Here is a 22,737-nt window from a genome sequence, read left to right on the forward strand (position 1 = left end):
GTAGCAATTACGAGCCAAGCTTCTAGGTTAAGGGTTAAGCTGTAAATCGATGGTTTCCATGGCAGCAGATGAAGAATGCCAATGGAGATTTCTTTGCCCCAGTTTAAAACTAGTCTCAGCAGGGTCAGATAGCAAAATACTGCAGATGCTGGAAATCCGAAATAACAACAGAAAATGCTGGAAAAAACTCAGCAGGCCAGGCAACATCCGTGGAGAGAAAATAGAGTCAACGTTTCGGGTGAAAACCCTTTGTCAAGACTAAAGAGGCACAGGAAATGTCAAGACTAAAGAGGCACAGGAAATGAAATAGATTAAGAGGCCAGGCTGGGAGAGAACAAAAGAGAAGAGACATTAAGAGGTATTCAAAACAAGACGAGATGGTGACAGGACCAGTGGAGACAAAAGACAGCTCTAGATTTGTCAGCGCATTTCACACCTAATCTAGAGCCGTCTTTTGTCTCCACTAGTCCTATCACCATCTCGTCTCGTTTTGAATACCTCTTAATGTCTCTTCTCTTTTGTTCTCTCCCAGCCTGGCCTCTTAATCTATTTCATTTCCTGTGCCTCTTTAGTCTTGACATTTCCTGTGCCTCTTCAGTCTTGACAAAGGGTTTTCACCCGAAACGTCGACTCTATTTTCTCTCCACGGATGTTGCCTGGCCTGCTGAGTTTTTCCAGCATTTTCTGTTGTTATCACAGCCGGGTCAGGTTTGAGGAGAAAATGGCCTCCGCCGGCGGCTTGAAGCCAGCCCTTCCCCTCCCAAGATGTCATCAGAATCACAGGGCGGTAGGGTTGCAAGGAATGCCCGGAAGTCTCCAGGTATTGAAGATTAATCTCCAGGACACCGCAGTGGGTAACAAATGGGAGAAAAATCATTACGGCCATTAAAAGCACTGTTTTTTCTTCGAACATTTCTGCTTATTAATTATAAAAATATTGGAGTTGGGGGAAAAAGGGCTGTTTGACTGACAGTCAAGAATCATCCGATGGGTTAACGAAGAGTCTGTTCGCTTTCCAATCGGCCGTGGGAAGGCGGGGCACAGCGAGGGTGGGCGTGTCGGGCGACCAATGGCGGGAGCGTGGGGGCGGGGCAGGTGGTCATGTGATGAAACCTCCAGGATTACGCCCAACCAGAGGTGGCAACCCTACCGCGTGGGGGGCGAGCTCATAACCTCGCATCGACAAAAAGAGTTCTGCCCCCCCGAGAGTGGCTCACAAGGCAGGGTCATCCCAGACTGCTCGCTCGCACACCCTCCAGAGGGCACACTGGGAGCAGGGTCCCTGCCAGCCCAGAAGGAAATGGCATCCTGCCATAAATCAATGGCGTGTGCAAGCTAGATTTCAGAACGCTAATGTATTGCAATGTAATACAACTCCCGATTAATACTGCCTTTAGATTCAGCTGGGTGATTAGATTAGATGGATTCTACTTGAGAACTGAACACTCGTTTCTACATTACACCCTCCCACAAGTCACATGACAGCATCATTCCCAGAACATCACAAGGTCGGTTCTGGTGAAGAAGGCCCTCCCCTCCGTCCCATTCGATCTTATCTTCCCAGAATACCAACCCTCCTGTCTCTCCCTTACACCAGCTCACTGTTTTCATAGGATTACATTGGATATCCGGCACAGAAACAGTCCATTCGGCCCAACCAGTCCATGCCGGCGTTTATGCTCCACTCGAGCCTCCTCCAGTCTTTCCTCATCTAACTCTATCAGCGTAACCCTCTATTCCCTTCTCCCTCATATGCTTGTCTAGCCTCCCCTTAAATGCATCTATACTATTCGCCTCAACCACTCCCTGTGGTAGTGAGTTCCACATTCTCACCACTCTCTGGGTAAAGAAGTTTCTTTTGAATTCCCTATTGGATTTCTTGGTGACTATCTTATATTGATGGCCTCTAGTTTTGCTCTTCCCCACAAGTGGAAACATTCTCTCTGTATCCACTCTATCAAAACCTTTCATCATTTTAAAGACCTCTATTAGGTCACCTCTCAGCCTTCTCTTTTCAAGAGAAAAGAGACCCAGCCTGTTCATCCTTTCCCGATAGGTACACCCTCGCATTTCTGGTATCATCCTTGTAAACCTTCTCTGCACCCTCTCCAGTGCCTCTATATCCTTTTTATAATATGACGACCAGAATTGTGTGCAGTACTCCAAGTGTGGTCTAACCAAGGTTCGATACAAGTTTAGCATAACTTCACTACTTTTCAATTCTATCCCTCAATAAATAAACCCAAGTGCTTGTTTTTTTTTAATAAATGGCCTTATTAACTTGCGTCACATTTAGTAAATGGTTCCAGGGTCCTGGCCTCACCCACCTGTACTTTTTCAGCTGTCTGTTTAAAGGAACACTGTCCTGAACAGCCCCATCACACCCTGCGCCTCTGCCCTGGGGTGTCTGAGAATATTGTTGAGTTAATTTTCTCAATCCCATTGAGCATCTTAACTTAATGACCTCATAGACTATTTAACTGTGGAGGAGAGCCCACTCAACAACAAACAACTTGCATTTATATAGCGCCTACAACATAGCACAACGTCCCAAGGTGCTTCACAGGAGGATTTATCAGGTGAAATTTGACACCGAGCCACAAAGCAATATTAGGACAACTTGGTCAAAATGTCCCAAGGTACTTCACAGATGGAAATATTAGGAAGGCTGGCTATAAGCTTGGCCAAAAAAGGTATACTTTAAGAATGGGAAAGGAGAGAGGTAGAGGGGTTTAGGGAGGGAATTCCAGCGCTTAGGGCCTGGATGGCTGAAGGCACGGCCGCCAAGGGTGGAGTGAGCGGTGCACAAGAGGCCAGGGATCTCGGAGGGTTGTAGAGCTGGAGGATGTTACAGAAATAGGGAGAGGGCGAGGCCATGGAGTGTCAGCCTAGATTATGTATTCAAGGCCTGTAATGGGGCTTGAACACACAAGATACAGTTTCAGAAGCAAGGGTACAACGAACTGAGCCAAGCTGACCATCAGAATCATGATCTTCATTTGACTGGATGTGTGTGGGGGAAGGGGAAAGAGATCCTATAGCTTGCATCTATAGAGCGCATCTTACACAGAAACATCTGAGGGCCTCACAAGGCGGAAACTGGACATCGAGCAGGACAGAGAAGGTAACCTAGGAGGGGGGAGGGAGTGATAGGAAACACAGTTAACATGCCACCGTCGGGAGACCTCAGAGACCAGCAGGGAGGAAGCTAGTTCAAGTGGTTTCAGAAGAGGGTAGGGAGCTGGGGGTGGGGGGGGAGGATAAGTGCAGGGGGGAGCGCCGGGGCCACAGTGCGAGGTTCTGCTGGTCGAGAGTGGGCGGTGCAAAGGGTACAGGGTGTGGGGCATATTCCTCAGAAAGTGTGGAGCAAAGCCACAGAGGAACACAAAGCCGTAGTGGCGTAAACGGGCATCAAGCTGCCCAGTGTCCAACAGAGCAACAAACACCACAACACACAGAGATCCAGCCTCAGGCAAGCATCAGCAGTTACTGATGGATATTTAATTAAAAAAAAAAACAACAGTCCCTTGTAAAAGGAAGAGTCACTTGACTTCACCTCCTCTGCTCATGTCCAAGTTCTTCTGGGATAAGGCACAAGAGAGCCAGTGTTTAGATGCTTGCCCCCCGCCCCTTGGGCACCGGGTAGCGTGCCTGATAAAGCTGCTCGAGCCCATTTGCCACACGGCCCGAACAAGATTAACAAAACCTCGGAGAAAACATCAGACGCAGCGTGTGGGGGCTTTTAGAACAGGTTATCTCGCCATCTCATTCTTCAAACAATGTTTTACTGTTAATGGCTGGTGGAGAATGGCATTGTATGCTTTAGTACGCAAGGCAACACTCTCCCGGCGGAGGGAAGGTTGGGAAATATTTCTCGCTGTAGAATGTCCACTGAAGGTCATCGAAACTGCTGCTATCAAAAGGAAAAGTAAACCGCCGTGAACTGTGACCAGCATGGCAAAGAAAACCTGGCTACTGAGGATAGGATGTCACCCTGCTGACAGCGGGCACTCCTGCTCCCGCCCCCTCATCCCCCAGGCCACCAGCGGAACTGTAATATGCCCCGCCCGAGAGAAAGAAAGAATTTCCATCTTACCTTGCAGTCACTGTTGTAATGTGGGAAACCCGACAGCCAATTTGCACACAGCAAGCTCCCACAAACAGCAATGTGAAAATGACCAGATCATCTGTTTTTGTTATGTTGGTTGAGGGAGAAATATTGGCCCCAGGACACCGGGGAGAACTCCCCTGCTCTTCTTCGAAATAGTGCCCTACGGGATCTCTTACGTCTACATGAGAGAGCAGACGGGGCCTCGGTTTAACATCTCATCCAACAGACGGCACCTCCGACAGTGCGGCACTCCCTCAGTACTGCACCGGAGTGTCAGCCTGGATTTTTGCGCTCAAGTCCCTGGAGTGGGATTCGAACCCACAACCTTCTGACTTAAAGGCGAGTGTGCTGCCCACAGAGCCACGGCTGACACTGATATGGAGAAAACTAGAAGTTGAGGAGTGTACAAAAGAAAGGTTGAATACGAAACTTCATTACATGCACTTCAAATATTTTTTTAGTTATAAAAGCAACTAGCTAAAATACGGAAATGATGTCGCAGTATAAATAGCAAAATAATAATTGTGGGCGGTCGCCGTGGGACCAGGGCAGGGCCGGGCCGCCATCTTTTCCTCAGTAAAACTTTTACCCTAGATGCGGCCGCCCAATGGGCAGAACCTCCCGTACGGCTGTAGAACGAAGCACCACCTGCTCCAGTCTATCAACTAGCCCTGCTTGGCCCCCAGTGGAGAACGCGGGAGGCATTAAAACAGGAAATACGGGAAATAAGCACAAGGCCTGTCAACATCAGAATCAAGTAAAGGCAGGCTAATGTCTCTAGTACAAACCTTTGGGTCCATACGGCAAGATCAGCGGAGGTCCTGCTAGAGTTTGTGCGTGAGCATTTCCCACATTTTCTGTCTTTCTTTTGGATTTGTTACCCATTTTCTCTCCAAGGACTGTACAAGAACAGCCCGGGGTATCCCGCCCTCTCCATGCTCCCTCTCTTCACCCCCCACCAAACCCCCTCTCCCGATGGGATGCTCCTGGGTCCCTGCACAGCACCGCTCCGGAGTGGGGTAACTGGGATCAGGCTCTCGGGGCATGCAGGGCGGGGGAGGAGGAACCACAAGCCTCCACACTCCAGAACCGTCTTGGCGTGGCGTTTTTAAGCGGCACTGACTTCACATATGGAAAAAGAAAAAAAAAGGAAAACGACTCTCTCGTTTGTAAGTGAGCACACAACGCAATGGCATCAAAATACACCGTTGAGTCATTTCGGGATCAATATGGCACACCGCTCTTCCGGCTTCCCAACATCCCTATGCTCCAGCTAATTGTTTTCAAGCTCTTTTCCCTCAGAATTAGAGAGAATCTTACAGCACAGAAACAGACCATTTGGCCCAACAGGTCCGTGCCGGTCACGAGCCTCCTCCCGCCCCTCTTCATCTCACCCCATCAGCATAACATTCTATTCCGTTCCCCTCGTGTACTTAAATAGCGCTTCCCCTTCTCGATACTCCTCTAAGCCCTGCAGGGCCTCAGCCATCCCCGTTCCCCAGCCTGCGTCTGTAGTCCCTGGACTCATTGAAACTTATAAAATTCTAACAGGACTGGACAGACCAGATGCAGGAAGGCTGTTCCCGATGGCGGGGGAGTCCAGAACCAGGGGTCACAGTCTAAGGATAAGGGGTAAGCCATTTAGGACAGAGATGAGGAGGAATTTCTTCACCCAGAGAGTGGTGAACCTGTGGAATTCTCTACCACAGAAGGCAGTAGAGGCCAGTTCATTAAATATATTCAAGAAGGAGTTGGATAAATTTCTTAAGGCTAAAGGGATCAAGGGATATGGGGAGAAAGCAGGGACAGGGTACTGAATTTGGATGATCAGCCATGATCGCATTAAATGGCGGAACAGGCTAGAGGGGCCGAATGGCCTACTCCTATGTTTCTATGACTGCAGGCTATTGCTCGATTCCATTCCATCATCAACAACAGCAAGCTGCATTTATACAGCACCTTTAACGCAGTAAAGCGTCCCAAGATGCTTCACAGGAGCGTCAACAAAATTTGACAGCGAGCCACACGAGGCGATATTGGGGCAGGTGGCCACAAGCTTGGTCAAAGAGGGAGGTTTTAAGGAGCATCTTAAAGGGTGAGAGAGAGGCGGAGAGGTTTAGGGAGGGGAATTCTGCATCAGGTGATGTTTACCATATGGCCGGGGGGGGGGGGGGGGGGGGGGGAAAGACTTGCATTTCTATAGCGCCTTTCATGACCTCAGGATGTCTCAAAGCGCTTCACAGCCAACGAAGTACTTTTGAAGTGTGGTCACTGTTGTAATGTAGGAAACGCGGCAGATAATTTGCGCACAGCAAGCTCCCGCAAACAGCAATGAGATGGTTTGGTGCTTTCAGTAGAGGGATAAACATTGGCCCAGGACACGAGGGGGAACTCCCCCTGCTCTTCTTCGAAATAGTGGCCGTGGGATCCTTTACGTCCATCCGAGAGGGCAGACGGGGCCTCGGTTTAACGTCTCATCCGAAAGACGGCACCTCCGACAGTGCAGCACTCCCTCGGTACTGCGCTGGGAGTGTCAGCCTAGATTATGTGCTCAGGTCTCTGGAGTGGGGCTTGAGCCCAAGGCCTTCTGATGCAGAGGCGAGTGCGCTATCAATGAGCCAAGGCTGACCCATGTCATCCCTACCCTCTGGAACACTCTCCCAATACCCCATCACCGTGTCACCTTTCTCCCAACCTTCAAAAGCCTGCTACAACCTCTCTCTTCGTCTGCACCGTCAGGCTCCCTCGCTAAAGCTGCTTCTATCTTCTGCTAGCACTAGGTCTTCCCTGGGGAGAAAGCAGGGACAGGGTACTGAGTTTGGATGATCAGCCATGATCGCATTGAATGGCGGAGCAGGCTCGAGGGGCCGAATGGCCTACCCCTGCTCCTATCTTCTATGTTTCTACATTTCCCGATAAGTTCCTCTGTGGTTTTGCAACAGTCAGGCATCACAGAATGATACAGCACAGAAGGAGGCCATTCGGCCCATCGTGCCTGTGCCGGCTCTTTGAAAGAGCAATTCAATTAGTCCCACTCCCCCTGCTCTTTCCCCACAGTCCTGCAAATTTCTCCCCTTCAAGTATTTCTCCAATTCCCTTTTGAAAGTTCCTATTGAATCTGCTTCCACCGCCCTTTCAGGCAGCGCATTCCAGATCACAACAACTCGCGGAGTATAAAAAAAAAAAAAAATTCTCCTCCTCTCAGCTTTGGCTCTTTTGCCAATTACCTTAAATCAGGACCTGAAAGTACACACAGAACATGAATAGGGCTTCAATTCTGTCACTTTCCCGCTCGGCTTCTAGCTCTCATTCTTGTAAAGTCCTTGGAGATGTGGGTCTCTAAGGAGGACAATTCAATGTTCAGCTATGCTGTAATTTCAGTGAACAATTGATTTCCAAATCACTTCTACATGAAAACATCGTATAAAGTTTCCTCAAACGTTGGCCCCACTGCTGTCAAACCCAGCACAGCGGACTCGCCCCCCTCCCCCCAGCTATTAAGGTTATCTTTAAATAAAGTCAAGCCTGCGACAGAAGCCTCAATGATTGTGCATCTTTTAAAAAGCCATGATACGGCACAAAATGACAGCTGTTTAACCAGGATAAATCGCTTACTGGCCAAGAAAACATTACGCCTGCATTAGGAGTTTGACAGCCTGTTTAAAAGGAAGAAGCCATGCTGTAATATTTGTGAAACAGCTCATCAATCAGTCAGGCAGCAAAACACCATTACACACAGTCTCCGCTTTCAGCAGAGGCTGCGAGGATCCAGGGTGACTGGTGCACGCTGAGTTAGTGAGAAAGGACTCGATGCTGTGTGTGCTTGGAGCAATGGACTTTATACAGTAGCAATGAACAGCAAGAGATTTGATCCATTGGGAGTGTACAGTAGCAATGAATGGGAAGGGGCTTGATACATTGGGATTTTGTACAGTGAGAGTGAATGGGAAGGGGCTTGTTCCATTGGGATTCTATACGATGGTACGGCAATAGATTGGGAGAAGGGGAAGTGCAGAGAGACCTGGGTGTCCTTGTGCGCCAGTCGCTGAAGGTAAGCATGCAGGTGCAGCAGGCAGTTAAGAAGGCAAATGGTATGTTGGCCTTCGTAGCGAGAGGGTTTGAGTACAGGAACACGGATGTCTTGCTGCAGTTGTACAGGGCCTTGGTGAGACCACATCTTGAGTATTGTGTGCAGTTTTGGTCGCCTTATCTGAGGAAGGATGTTCTTGCCATGGAAGGAGTTCAGCGAAGATTCACCAGACTGATACCTGGGATGGCAGGAATGACGTATGAGGAGAGATTGGGTCGATTGGGCTTATATTCGCTGGAGTTTAGAAGAATGAGAGGGGATCTCATTGAAACTTATAAAATTCTAACAGGACTAGACAGACTAGATGCAGGAAGGATGTTCCCGATGGTCGGGGAGTCCAGAACCAGGGGTCACAGTCTAAGGATAAGGGGTAAGCCATTTAGGACAGAAATGAGGAGGAATTTCTTCACCCAGAGAGTGGTGAACCTGTGGAATTCTCTACCAAAGGCGGCAGTAGAGGCCAATTCATTGAATGTATTCAAGGAGTTGGATATATTTCTTAAGGCTAAAGGGATCAAGGGATATGGGGAGAAAGCAGGGACAGGGTACTGAATTTGGATGATCAGCCATGATCGCATTGAATGGCGGAGCAGGCTCGAGGGGCCGAATGGCCTACTCCTGCTCCTATCTTCTATATTTCTATGTACAATTTTAAAGGGGGTGCTGGAACTGAGACCCCTGGGGGCTCACATACACATATCTTTGAAGGTGGCAGGACAAAATAGAGGAATAGAATACAAAAGCAAGGATGTTTTGCTGAACCTTTATAGGTTCGGCCTCAGCTGGAGTATTGTGCTCAATTCTGGGCACCACACTTTAGGAAGGATGTCCAGGCCTTGGAGAGGGTGCAGAGGAGATTTACTGGAATGGCACCAGGGATGAGGGGCTTCTGTTACGTGGAGAGACTGGAGAAGCCGGGGTTGTTCTCCTTAGAGCAGAGAAGGTTAAGGGGAGATTTAATAGAGGTGTTCAAAATCATGAATGGCTTTGATAGAGTAAATAAGGAGAAACTGTTTCCAGTGGCAGGAGGGTCGGTAACCAGAGGACACAGATTTCAGATAATTGACAGAAGAGCCAGAGGCGAGAGGAGGAGAATGTTTTTTACACGAGTTGTTGTGATCTGGAATGCGCTGCCTGAAAGGGCGGTGGAAGCAGATTAAATAGGAACTTTCAAATGAGAATTGGATAAATATTTGAAAAAGTAAAATTTGCAGGGCTGTGGGGAGAGAGCAGGGGGGAGTGGAACTAATCGGATCGCTCTTTCAAAGAGCCGGCACAGGCACGATGGGCCGAATGGCCTCCTTCTGTGCTGTTATATTCGACGAGGGAGAATGAGGCCGGGGTTTGATCCATTTGGATTTTGCACACTGGAGTGAATGGGAAGTGGTCATTGCTAGCCTCCAGGCTCTGGGGACTCGCTGCACTGGAACTGCAGGCCGAGAGTCGGCTTTGTGCAGTCCAGGGTTACAGTTTGCCCCAGTTCAGAAAATGAGCTTAGGACAGCTGGTAAATCCTCGCTCTGTGGGGGCATTCCCGCTTTAAACACAGACCCTCGGCAGAAGACATGCAAGCCCAGCGTCCCAAAGAAACAAAATCAGTCCGGCGTGATCTCACGTGAGCGGCTGGTGGCGAGGAGAAAAATCCTCCCTTGCGTGATAAACAGCCGAATGGTGCGGTGTACTTAACATCCACAGGCTGGACAGAGTCCAGCTCGAGCAGAGCACTCAGCTCTTGCCCGCTGTGTCAGCAACCTGTTACATTCCCAGTGCCCCTCGGTACGAAGCCTGGACGTGTGGGAGCGATGACTCAGAACATTAAGGCACTGTTGTGAACAGCAAAAAAGCATTTCACTCAACAGCCTCGTGAAAGAGCAGCCTGAAATATCTTTTTAACAGCCGTCGCATCACAGCTTCAGTTTTGCTGCACACATGGCTATGTTCTGCTGAGGTGTATAAAATTATAAGGGGCCTAGATAGAGTGGGTAGGAAGGACCTATTTCCCTCAGCAGAGAGGTCAATAACCAGGGGGCATAGATTTAAAGTAATTGGTAGAAGGATTAGAGGGAAGTCGAGAACTTTTTTCACCTTGCCACAGTACCGAAACGGCGCTCATCAAAGTCACAAATGACATCCTTTGTAAACTATCCCTCCTCGTCCTTTTTGACTTGTCTGCAGCCTTCGACACTGTTGACCACTCCATCCTCCTCCAATGCCTCTCCACCGTCGTCCAGCTGGGTGGGACTGCACTCGCCTGGTTCCATTCTTATCTATCTAATCGTAACCAGAGAATCACCTGCAACGGCTTCTCTTCCCGCTCCTGCATCGTTACCTCTGGTGTCCCCCACGGATCTATCCTTGGCCCCTCCTATTTCTCATCTACATGTTGCCCCTTGGAGACATCATCCGAAACCACAGCGTCAGTTTCCACATGTACGCTGACGACACCCAGCTCTACCTCACCACCACCTCACTCGACCCCTCCACGGTCTCTAAATTGTCAGACTGCTTGTCCAACATTCAGTACTGGATGGGCAGATATTATCTCCAATTAAATATTGGGAAGACCAAAGCCATTGTCTTCGGTCCCCGCCACAAACTCCGTTCCCTGGCCACTGACTCCATCCCTCTCCCTAACATCTGTCTGAGGCTGAATCACGCTGTTCGCAAACTTGGTGTCATATTTGACCCTGAAATGAGCTTCCGACCACATATCCGCAGCATAACAAAGACCACCTACTTCCACCTCCGTAACATCGCCCGTCTCCACCCTTGCCTCAGCTCATCCGCTGCTGAAACCCTCATCCATGCCTTTGTTACCTCTAGACTTGACTATTCCAACACACTCCTGGCTGGCCTCCCACATTCTACCCTGGGCCCTAAGCTTTGGAATTCCCTGCCTAAACCTCTCCGCCTCGCTACTTCTCTCTCTTCCTTTAAGATGCTCCTTAAAACCGACCTCTTTGACCAAGCTTTTGGTCACCTGCCCTAATTTATCCTTATGTGGCTCAGTGGCAATTTTTTGACTTCTAATACTCCTGTGAAGAACCTTGGGACGTTTTACTACATGAAAGGCGCTATATAAATACAAGTTGTTGTAGAGGGTGGTGGGGGTCTGGAACACACTGCCTGAAAGGGTGGTCGAGGCAGAAACCCTCATCGCATTTAAAAAGTACTTGGATGTGCACTTGAAGTGCTGTAACCTACAGGGCTACGGACCAAGAGCTGGAAAGTGGGATTAGGCTGGAGCGCTCTTTCGGACGGCACAGACAGGATGGGCCGAATGGCCTCATTCTATGCTGTAAATTTCTATGATTTCCTCCTAAAACCTGCAGCAAGCGCCAATACGGGCTGGCTCCACAGCTGCCGGCTCCTGCACCATGCTTTGCCCTGTTGGCCTTCCCCCTCCCAGTCTAATTTCTCCCTCACTCCCCACAACACAGATCCCTGGCAGAGATAGGATTCCACAGCAGTGCCCTGTCTCCCCCCCTCCAGTACTTCACCCAAGTGGCCATTCGTCACGCTCCAGACAGTTAAAGTGGTGGCAAGCTCTTCGACCATGCGGGGCATCACAGCTGAGCACGATCTCTGCCCTCACACCCACTTCCCAGCAAGGGAGTCACTGGTTGACTTTCCCGCTCCCCAAGAGCACTGAAAACAACTGTGCGAGCCCCGGCTCAGACAGAATAAAGTAAGCCGCAATAAACTTACATGCAGCTACAGCGTACTTTGTGCTTGGAACAAAGTGGCCCAGTGTTCCCCGGGCGAGGGGAGGGAAATAACAGTGGGTTCCCACTCCTAACCACTATCCAGTGACCCCCGGAGGGAACTCCCCTGCTCCTCTTCAAAATAGTGCCATGGGATCTTTTACATCCATCTGAGAGGGCAGACGGGGGCCTCGGTTTAACGTCTCATCCAAAAGACGGCACCTCCGACAGTGCAGCACTCCCTCAGCACTGCACTGGAGTGTCAGCCTAGCTTTATGTGCTCAAGTCCCTGGAGTGGGGCTTGAAAAGATAATAGATTCGGAAGAGATTCGATAGGGTAGATATAGATATGTTTCCACTTGTAGAGGAGACCTGAACTAGGATCTATAAATATAAGATCGTCATTAATAAATCTAATAGGGAATTCAGGAGAAACTTCTTTACTCAGAGAGTGGTGAGAATGTGGAACTGACTACCACAGGGAGCGGTTGAGGCAAATAGCACAGATGCCTGTTAAGGGGCAGTTAGATAAATACATGAGGGAGAAAGGAACAGAAGGATATGTTGGTAGGGCGAGATGAAGTAGGGTGGGAGGAGACTCGTGTGGAGCATAAACACTGGCATGGACCAGTTTCTATGCTGTAAATTCAATGTACTATTTTATGCAAATCTAGTTACATGGAATTACATAGAATTTTACAGAACCGAAGCAGGCCATTCGGCCCAACAGGTCTATGCTAGTGTTCATGCTCCATACGATTCCAACTGTGTTTGGTTTTCTATTATCCACACATCGGTAAGCCCTGAAGCCAATTCTCTGCTTGGAGTGCAACCTGGCGTATCCCTCACTCCACCATTACCATCAAGCCAGGGGACCAACCCTGGTTCAATAAGGAGTGTAGAAGAGCATGTCAGGAGCAGCACCAGGCGTACCTAAAAATGAGATGCCAACCTGGGGAAGCTGCAACACAGGACTACATGCATGCTAAAAAGCGGAAGCAGCATGCTATAGACAGGGCTAAGCGATCCCACAATCAACGGATCAGATCAAAGCTCTGCAGTCCTGCCAAATCCAGTTGTGAATGGTGGTGGACAATTAAACAACTAACGGGAGGAGGAGGCTCCATGAATATCCCCATCCTCAATGATGGTGGAGCCCAGCACGTGAGTGCAAAAGACAAGCCTGAAGCGTTTTCAACCATCTTCAGCCAGAAGTGCCGAGTGGATGATCCATCTCGGCCTCCTTCTGAGGTCCCACCATCACAGAAGCCAGTCTTCAGCCAATTCGATTCACTCCACATGGTATGAAGAAACGGCTGAGCGCACTGGATACAGCAAAGGCTATGGGCCCCCGAAACACATCCCGGCTATCGTGCTGACTTGTGCTCCAGAACTAGCCGCGCCTCTAGCCAAGCTGTTCCAGTACAGCTACAACACTGGCATCTACCCGACAATGTGGAAAACTGCCCAGGTATGTCCTGTCCACAAAAACCAGGATAAATCCAATCCGGCCAATTACTGCCCCATCAGTCTACTCTCAATCATCAGCAAAGTGATGGAAGGAGTCATCGACAGTGCTATCAGGCAGCATTTACTCACCAATAACCTGCTCACTGATGCCCAGTTTGGGTTCCGCCAGGACCACTCGGCTCCCGACCTCATTACAGCCTTGGTCCAAACATGGACAAAGGAACTGAATTCTAGAGGTGAGGTGAGAGTGACTGCCCTTGACATCAAGGCAGCCTTTGACCAAGTGTGGCAGGAAGGAGCCCTAGTGAAACTGAAGTCAATGGGAATCAGGGGGAAAACTCTCCATTGGTTGGAGTCACACCGAGCATAGAGGAAGATGGCTGTAGTTGTTGGAGGTCAATCATCACAGCCCCAGGACATCGCTGCAGGAATTCCTCAGGGCAGTGTCCTAGGCCCAACCATCTTCAGCTGCTTCATCAATTACCTACCCTTTAATTTAAGTTCAGAAATGGGGATGTTCGCTGATGACTGCACAGTGTTCAGCACCATTCACAACTCCTCAGATAATGAAGCAGTCACTGCCCGCATTCAACAAGACCTGGACGAAATTCAGGCTTGGGCTGATAAGTGACAGGTAACATTCACGCCACAGAAGTGCCAGGCAATGAATATCTCCAACAAGCGAGAGTCTAACCACCACCCCTTGACATTCAACAGCATTACCATTGCCGAATCCCCCACCATCAACATCCTGGGGGGTCACCATTGACCAGAAACTTAACTGGACCAGCCACATAAATACTGTGGCTACAAGGTCAGGTCAGAGGCTGGGTATTCTGCGGCGAGTGTCTCACCTCCTGACTCCCCAAAGCCTTTCCACCATCTACAAGGCACAAGTAAGGAGTGTGATGGAATACTCTCCACTTGCCTGGATGAGTGCAGCTCCAACAACACTCAAGAAGCTCGACACCATCCAGGACAAAGCAGCCCGCTTGATTGGCACCCCATCCACCACCTTAAACATTCACTCCCTCCACCACCGGCGTACCGTGGCTGCAGTGTGTACCATCTACAAGATGCACTGCAGCAACTCGCCAAGGCTTCTTCAACAGCACCTCCCAAACCCGTGACCTCTACCACCTAGAAGGACAAGGGCAACAGGCGCATGGGAACACCACCACCTCCAAGTTCCCCTCCAAGTCACACACCATCCTGACTTAGAAGTATATCAGTCGATCCTTCATCGTCACTGGGTCAACATCGTGGAACTCCCTCCCTAACAGCATTGTGGGAGTACCTTCGCCACACGGACTGCAGCGGTTCAAGAAGGTGGCTCAACACCACCTTCTCAAAGGACAACTAGGGATGGGCAATAAATGCTGGGCCTTGCCAGCGACGCCCACATCCCAGGAACGAATTAAAAAAAACGATGGATGGGCGGCTCAGAGCGAGACTCTTTCAGGTTCAACATGGAGACAGGTGCCAAGTTGACACACAACACATGAGCTTTGGTCATGCTCCAAGAACTTGTCTCAACTCAGAGCGGGAACTAAAAAAACACGCACGCAGATAAACACTCAAAACCACGTGAAGACTCCTGTCCTCGGCAGTGGGTTGTCAGAAGAGTCAGACTGAATTGAACTTTATCTCGGCAGAGTAAACAAGATTCTTGATCGCTATCCAACCACCCGGCTGCTGCTAGGTGCTAATTGAGCTGTTTAAGATGAAGGAGCTGATAGGAAATACTTTTTCTCTCTTATCTACCCTATGGTGGGGTGGAGGGGCGGGGGGAGGCAGTGGGCAGAGTCCAGAACAAGGGGGCATAACCTTAAAATTAGAGCCAGGCTGTTCAGGGGTGATGTCAGGAAGCACTTCTTCACATAAAGGGTAGCGGAAATCTGGCACTCTCTCCCCCAAAAAGCCATTTTCTTTGAACACTTCTGTTTATTATTACAGTTTGAACATCCTGAATCTGGCAACCTCGGGACCGAGGCCGAGCCGGTTTTCAGGTTTTTCCAGACTTCGGAACGTGTTTCTGATGTCCGAAGTCCAGAAATGCCTGGGCCCAGGTTGCGCTATTTCCAGTTTTTTGATAAGCCTCCCTCAGGGTGTCCGGATTCCGGAACATTTTAAGGATTCCGGACCCCTGCCACCAATCGTCCCGGAGTCCGGAACTCCAGATTTGGGAGGCTCAGCCTGTAGTTATAAAAATATTGGAGCGGGCGGGGCTGTTTGGAGGCAGGCGGTCACGAGATGAAATCTCCAGGAATACGTCCAACCAGGGTTGGCAACCCGGGAGTAGGCAGAGCTCAACTCAGCCTCCTCGAGGATTGCAAGGGATAAAGCTACAAGCGCAGACACTGCTGGCGCTACACTGCGCGCGTGTGACAGCATCTGAAGAGACAAGAGGCAGGCAGGCCCGAGTGTGGAGTGTGGACCTTTGGCCAGAACCATTTCTGACTTAAGTCTACACCCAGACCGTTAACTTATCTTTAAGGATGCTGCTGTGCAATTTCTGCTTTCATTTCTGCTTTTAGTTGGGGTTTTTTAAAAACCACCGACAAAAAAGGTTTTTGGAGAATAAACCATCATTGGGTTCTTCATTTAAACTGTGGCTCGCATAGTTAGTTACCCACCAGCCCTACAAAAGGGAAAACACCTCTACGGTTTCCCCAAAATGATTTCAACTAATATACCACTGAATAAACAGTGACTCTAAAGTTAGTGAGTGACCCTTACCCTGCTGAATAAACAGTGACTCTGTACAGTTACAGTGAGTGACCCTTACTCTACTGAATAAACAACTCTGTACAGTTAGTGAGTGACCCTTACCCTGCTGAATAAACAGTGACTCTGTACAGTTACAGTGAGTGACCCTTACCCTGCTGAATAAACAGCGACTCTGTAGTTAGTGAGTGACCCTTACCCTGCTGAATAAACAGCGACTCTGTACAGTTACACAGCGAGTGACCCTTACCCTGCTGAATAAACAGCGACTCTGTACAGTTACACAGCGAGTGACCCTTACCCTGCTGAATAAACAGCGACTCTGTACAGTTACACAGCGAGTGACCCTTACCCTGAATAAACAGTGACTCTACAGTTACAGTGAGTGACCCTTACCCTGCTGAATAAACAGTGACTCTGTACAGTTACAGTGAGTGACCCTTACCCTGCTGAATAAACAGTGACTCTGTACAGTTAGTGAGTGACCCTTACCCTGCTGAATAAAGTGACTCTGTAGTTAGTGACCTTTACCCTGCTGAATAAACAGCAACTCTGTACAGTTAGTGAGTGACCCTTACCCTGAATAAACAGTGACTCTGTACAGTTACAGTGAGTGACCTTTACCCTGCTGAATAAAGTGACTCTGTACAGTTAGTGAGTGACCCTTACCCTGCTGAATAAACAGCGACTCTGTACAGTTACAGTGAGTGACCCTTACCCTGCTGAATAAACAGCGACTCTGTACAGTTACAGTGAGTGACCCTTACCCTGCTGAATAAACAGCGACTCTGTACAGTTACACAGAGAGTATATGACAAGAGTCACTGCACTCCAAAAAAACTAATTAATTGTGTAAAACGCATTGAGATATTTTAAAATGAGATGTGCTGCAGAAATGCAAGTCTTGGTCTGGGAGAGAACCACCGAGATTTCCTGAAAATTACATGTTTTGCCAAGAAAAAAAAAAGAGATAAAAGGGAGAAATTTGGAACTAATGTACCGTTAAGGCTGTGTGTGTGTGAGCACTTTCACAAGGAGAGAAAGTCATGGTAAGCTCCCACTTATACTCATTGTGCGGAGGCAAGCTCCTGTCCGCAAACGGTTGTTACAATCAGGAGTAAATTGTCACAAATCTCCCAGCACCTCCATTTTAGACTCACTCGCAGGGGATCCTATTTCCCAGTCCAATGTCAGCATCACTGCTCCATCTAATGCTTCATTTTATTACTGGAGATCTCCAGGTGTAGCCCCATTTTATCACTGGGTCCTCAGGTGAAGGACTCAGTCCCACAAGGGTCATGACACCAGCCAGGGTCAAAAGGGAAGAGGCAGGAGAATCAGGAAGGGGCAGTTAGGGGACAGGAAGCTTGGGTTTCAGCAGCCTACGAACAGAGAGGGAAAAGAAAAAAAGACAGACTTGCATTTATATAGCGCCTTTCACGACCACCGCGCTTTATAGCCAATGAAGTACTTTTTGAAGTGGATTCAGTGTTGTAATGACGTCACTTCAAAAAGGGAGAGGGAGAGTGTGTGTGAGGGGAGGGGAAGGTTGAAGGATGCTAAGGGAGCGTGGAGTGGAGGGCGAGGGAGCATGGGGGGGGGGGGGGGGGAAGAGAAAAAGCAAGGGTTTGGGGAGGGGGGCGGGGGGAAACCGAGGAGCCGGTTTGGGGGGGGGGGGGGGGGGTTCAGCGAGGAGCAGGAGGGGTGGGGAGAGACCGAGGGAGGGAACAGGAGAGTGGAGGAGACCATTTCGGGGGGGGGGGGGGGGGGGGTAGTTTGAGTAAGACAGGGTGTGATGGGTCTTAATTCCCACTCAGGGAGGAGGGAGTGTGTGCAGGCCGGCTTGTCTGGGGGAGAAAGGGAGGGAGGAATGCGCACAGGCACAGACCATAGATGAAACAAAGAGGGGGAGCTGGGGGTCTGAGGTTCCCGAGGGATTCCCATCAGACACATCCCATGCACACCCACACTTAGAAAACGACAGGAGCCACACACTGTCTATTTAAAGACACAATATTAAGGATTACGGAAGGGCCTGTGTACTCAATACTTCCTGCGCAGGGCACACTGCCCTAAGATTACAACATCCACCCGCTCACTCATATGTTCCATGGAACACGAACGAAAATCCTCTTTGGTTTTGGCATCAATTCCAAACTCTGGCAAAAGCAAAACACTGCAGATGCTGGAATTAGAAAGCAACCTTTCTCTGGGGCTGTTTGATCACCCTACGCTCAATAGCCTCCTGCTAAGAGGACCATACGAGCAGCGCAGAGAGTGTTGAACCGCAAGGGCCCATGATGTGGTGCCGAGCCAAACAGACCCAGGGAACGCCAGGCTCGGTCACCGGTCTACGCTGAGCGAGCTCGACTCCACCTGGGCAACAACAGCAATGCTACAGATGGACTTGGAATCCTTAGATCAGAGCGGGCGGGGCAGGGGAAACAATGGCAGGGGGCCAACGCCTTATCGCTAGCCAATGAAGACTGCTGGAAAGTGCAGGCGGTTGTCGAGTGAGGACTTGGCTGTCTCCCTCCTCCACATTGACGACCCAACCAGCACTCGCTGTCTCGGCTCATGGCCACGTGGGCGAGATACCCGAGGTCATGGTACCCAAGGGCAGTCAATGATGGTTGAATACTCTTACACAGGAAAGCACCTTCAGGAGAAAGGAGAGCAAATTGGAAGCAGGAAAAAATATGGATCTGTACCCCCTCCAACCCAGTCCGCCTGGCCAACACCCTTACAAACCCAATCCGCCTCACCTCACCGGCACCCTCCCCAGTCCGCCTCGCCCTCCGCCTCCCCAGTCCACCTCGCCCTCCCCCTCCCTAGTCCTCCTCCCCAGTCTCCCTCGCCCTCCCCAGTCTCCCTCGCCCTCCCCAGTCCGCAGTCTGCCACCCTAGTTCGCCTCGCCTTCTCCCTCCCCAGTCCGCTGCCCTCGCCCTCCCCAGTCTGCCCGTCCAACACCACAAATGCCAAGAGAATACAAGATTGACTGCCACATCATAACCACATGTTGATCCAGCAGCCATATGGGGAAAGGACCCCCCCTCCCCCCCATCTCACTCACAGCCACATAACAGGCCAACATTTAAATAGGTGCTTACATAGAATATACAGCATAGAAACAGGCCCTTCGGCCCAACCAGTCCATGCCGGTGTTTATGCTCCACTCGAGCCTCCTCCCGTCTTTCCTCATCTAAATCTATCAGCATAACCCTCTATTCCCTTCTCCCTCATGTGCTTATCTAGCCTCCCCTTAAATGCGTCTGTACCATTCGCTTCAACCACTCCCTGTGGTAGCGAGTTCCACATTCTCACCACTCAAATTTCTTCTGAATTCCCCATTTGATTTCTTGGTGACTATCTTATATTGATGGCCTCTAGTTATGCTCTTCCCCACAAGTGGAAACATTCTCTCTGTATCCACTCTATCAAAACCTTTCATAATTTTAAAGACCTCTATTACATCATCCCTCAGCCTTCTCTTTTCAAGTGAAAAAAGAGACCCAGCCTGTTTATCCTTTCCTGATACAACCTACGCCCAAGTCAGGTCATGGGTTCAAAAACCACTCCAGAGACTCGAGCACATAATCCAGACCGACACTTCAACACAGTGCGGAGGGAGGGCTGCACTGCCAGAGATGTCATGTTTTAGGAGGAGATATTAAACCAAGGCCCTCTCAAGTGTGGCCACTATTTGAGGAGCCGGGGAGTTCTCCTCAGTGTCCTGGCCAACATTTTTCCCTCAACCCACATCAGATTATCTGGTCATTATCCAATTGCTGTTTGTGGGAGCTTGCTGTGCGCAAACTGGCTGCCGCGATTCCTACATTACAACAGTGACCACGCTTCAAAACGTACTTCACTGGCTGTAAAGCGCTTTGGGACGCCCTAGAGTTGTGCAAGGCGCTATAGAAATGCACATTTGTCTTTTTTGCTAAAGCAAGACTTCTTCAACAGGAACTGGCCAAGTCAGTGTGAGAATTCACCCACCCCTCCCTACTCTGAACACTTAGTACAACCCTTCCCCCCCACAAAGACATTTTTTGACACCTAATCATCCTGCCAATGGACACAAATAAAGTCACCCTCAATTGAGATGCTTAACACATCTGCAGCTCACTGTGGGCTGCAGCAACAGCTGGACCGACCCTTGCTCATCAGACTTAATAACGTTGAATCAAAATGTGATCGAATCTGAATCAGCTCGGGCCCTCCCCCCACCAAGAGGCTGCACCGACACCCACCCAAAACTCTTTTTTTTTTAAAAACACAGCATCTACATTTCTTGATGCACTTTTCAATGTGGAAATTGCACAACACCAGAGAGATTAAAGCATATTAAATATTAGCAGAGAATGTGGCACCTAAAACTTCTGCTCAAAGTTTGCCAACTCATTTTGCCAGCTTGTCGTTGAAGTGCAAATATTTTTTTTGGAGGGGGGTGGGGGCGGTTTGGTCATTATAATTCTGGGATGGAGAACTCACGCTGGTTTCCTGCTGTTTTTGTCCTGGTAGACGGTGGCCAGGGGCAGGCTGAGCTGCCCCAGGAACTTGTCCAAGCCCATCAGGGACCTGTGCATGATGGTGAGGATCAGCTCCCTGCCCTGCTGCTGGGGCTGCTCGACCCAGCCCGGCATCACCTCGAAGGTGCATTCCTCCTTCCACTCGGGCTCCAGGGTCTTCTCCAGCACCGAGGTGCAGTACTTGTCCTTCCCCAGCTGGATAATGGCGAAAGCATCGCTGGTTCCATGCTTGCCTTTCGCCCTCAGGTCCCTGGCTCGCAGCACGGTCACCTGGACGTGGCTGGGCGACCAGTGCTGGTTCTGCAGTGCCATTGCTCCACTCCACTCCCAGCCGCTGCTGCTGGTCTGGGGCTCCAGATCCCGCAGTGTGTCAGTCCAGGACCGCACCGCCCCGGGACACTGACGTCAATCTGGGGCGGAGATCCCGGCTCAAATGACCAGTCGAGAGAGAGGAAGAAAACATACCAGGCAGAAAGTGGAGGGAGGAATGTCCTGTTTTTAAAAAAAAACCCCACACACACACACACACACACAACAGTAGCAGGAGGAAAAGTGCACTGATCAAGAGAGGAGAGAAGCTGGAGAAAAACTAATGGAGAGAAGACGGTGCACTCACTATTAGAGGGACTGTTAGAGGCTCAATGGGCAGCACACTCGCCTCTGAGTCAGAAGGTTATGGGTTCAAGTCCCACTTCGGAGACTTGAACACAAAAATCCAGACTAACACTCCCAGTGCAGTGCTGAGGGAGCGCTGCACTGTCGGAGGTGCCGTCTTTCGGATGAGATGTTAAACCGAGGCCCCGTCTGCTCAGGTGGACGTAAAAGATCCCATGGCCACTATTTCGAAGAGGAGCATGGGAGTCCTCCCCGGTGTCCTGGGGCCAATATTTATCCCTCAGTCAACATCACTAAAAACTGATTATCTGGTCATTATCACATTGCTGTTTGTGGGAGCTTGCTGTGCGCAAATTGGCTGCCGCGTTTCCCACATTACAACAGTGACTACACTTCAAAAAGTACTTCACTGGCTGTAAAGCGCTTTGGGACATCCGATGGTGGTGAAAGGCGCTACATAAATGCAAGTCTTTTTAATTCACAGAAGAGAGAGAGGGCAGGAACTAAAAGAAAGACTCACATTTCTACAGTGCCTTTCACAACTTCAGGACGTCCCAAAACACTTTACAGCCAATGAAGTACTTTTTGAAATAAAAACAGAAAATGTTGGAAATACTCAGCAGGTCAGGCAGCATCTGCAGAGAGAGAGAGAAACAGAGTTAACGTTTCAGTGTCAGAACTAATTTGTTTTCCTATAAGTACTTTTTGAAGTGTAGTCACTGTTGTAATGTAGGAAACGCGGCAGCCAATTTGCGCACAGCAAGCTCCCACACACAGCAATGTGATAATGACCAGATAATCAGTTTTTAGTGATGTTGGTTGAGGGATAAATATTGGCCAGGAATACTGGGGATAACCCCCCTGCTCTTCTTTGAAATAGTGCCGTGGTATATTTTATGTCCACCTGAGAGAGCAGATGGGGCCTCGGTTTAACGTCCCACAAACAGCAATGTGATAATGACCAGATAATCAGTTTTAGTGATGTTGGTTGAGGGATAAATATTGGCCAACACCGGGGATAACACTCCTGCTCTTCTTTGAAATAGTGCCATGGGATCTTTTACATCCACCGGAGAGAACAGATGGGGCTTCGGTTTAACGTCTCATCCAAAAGACAGCACCTCTGACAGTGCAGCACTCCCTCAGCACTGCATTGGAGTGTCAGCCTAGAAGTCCCGTCTTCACACTGAGGGCACCCTCCATCGTGTTATGTGACACTACCACCGTGCTAAATGGGATAGATTCAGAACAGATCTAGCAGCTCAAAACTGGGCATCCATGAGGCGCTGTGGACCATCAGCAGCAGCAGAATTGTATTACACCACAATCTGTAACCTCATGGCCCGGCATATCCCTCACTCTACCATTACCATCAAACCAGGGGACCAACCCTGGTTCAGTAAGGAGTGTAGAAGAACATGCCAGGAGCAGCACCAGATGTACCTAAAAATGAGGTGCCAACCTGGGGAAGCTGCAACACAGGACTACA

General features: G+C 49.6%; 1 protein-coding gene across 3 annotated transcripts in view; it reads right to left on the minus strand.

Moving 5' to 3' along the window:
• The window catches only part of LOC147123790 (rab11 family-interacting protein 5-like), a 124,850-nt gene extending 103,739 nt beyond the window's left edge, over positions 1-21,111 (minus strand). The window contains exon 1 of one of the 3 annotated variants that reach the window (XM_085976055.1): positions 20,596-21,111. In XM_085976055.1, the coding sequence (XP_085832181.1) occupies positions 20,596-20,945 (350 nt within the window). In that variant the 5' untranslated portion in view covers positions 20,946-21,111. The remainder of the gene's footprint in view (positions 1-20,595) is intronic. The other 2 variants (XM_085976062.1, XM_085976069.1) reach the window with 2 other exon arrangements.
• Positions 21,112-22,737: the final 1,626 nt, after the last annotated feature.

Source organism: Somniosus microcephalus, chromosome 2 (genome assembly GCF_052327205.1).
Source record: "Somniosus microcephalus isolate GS21.2 chromosome 2, FLI_Smic_1.0, whole genome shotgun sequence".
Lineage (NCBI taxonomy): Eukaryota > Metazoa > Chordata > Chondrichthyes > Squaliformes > Somniosidae > Somniosus > Somniosus microcephalus.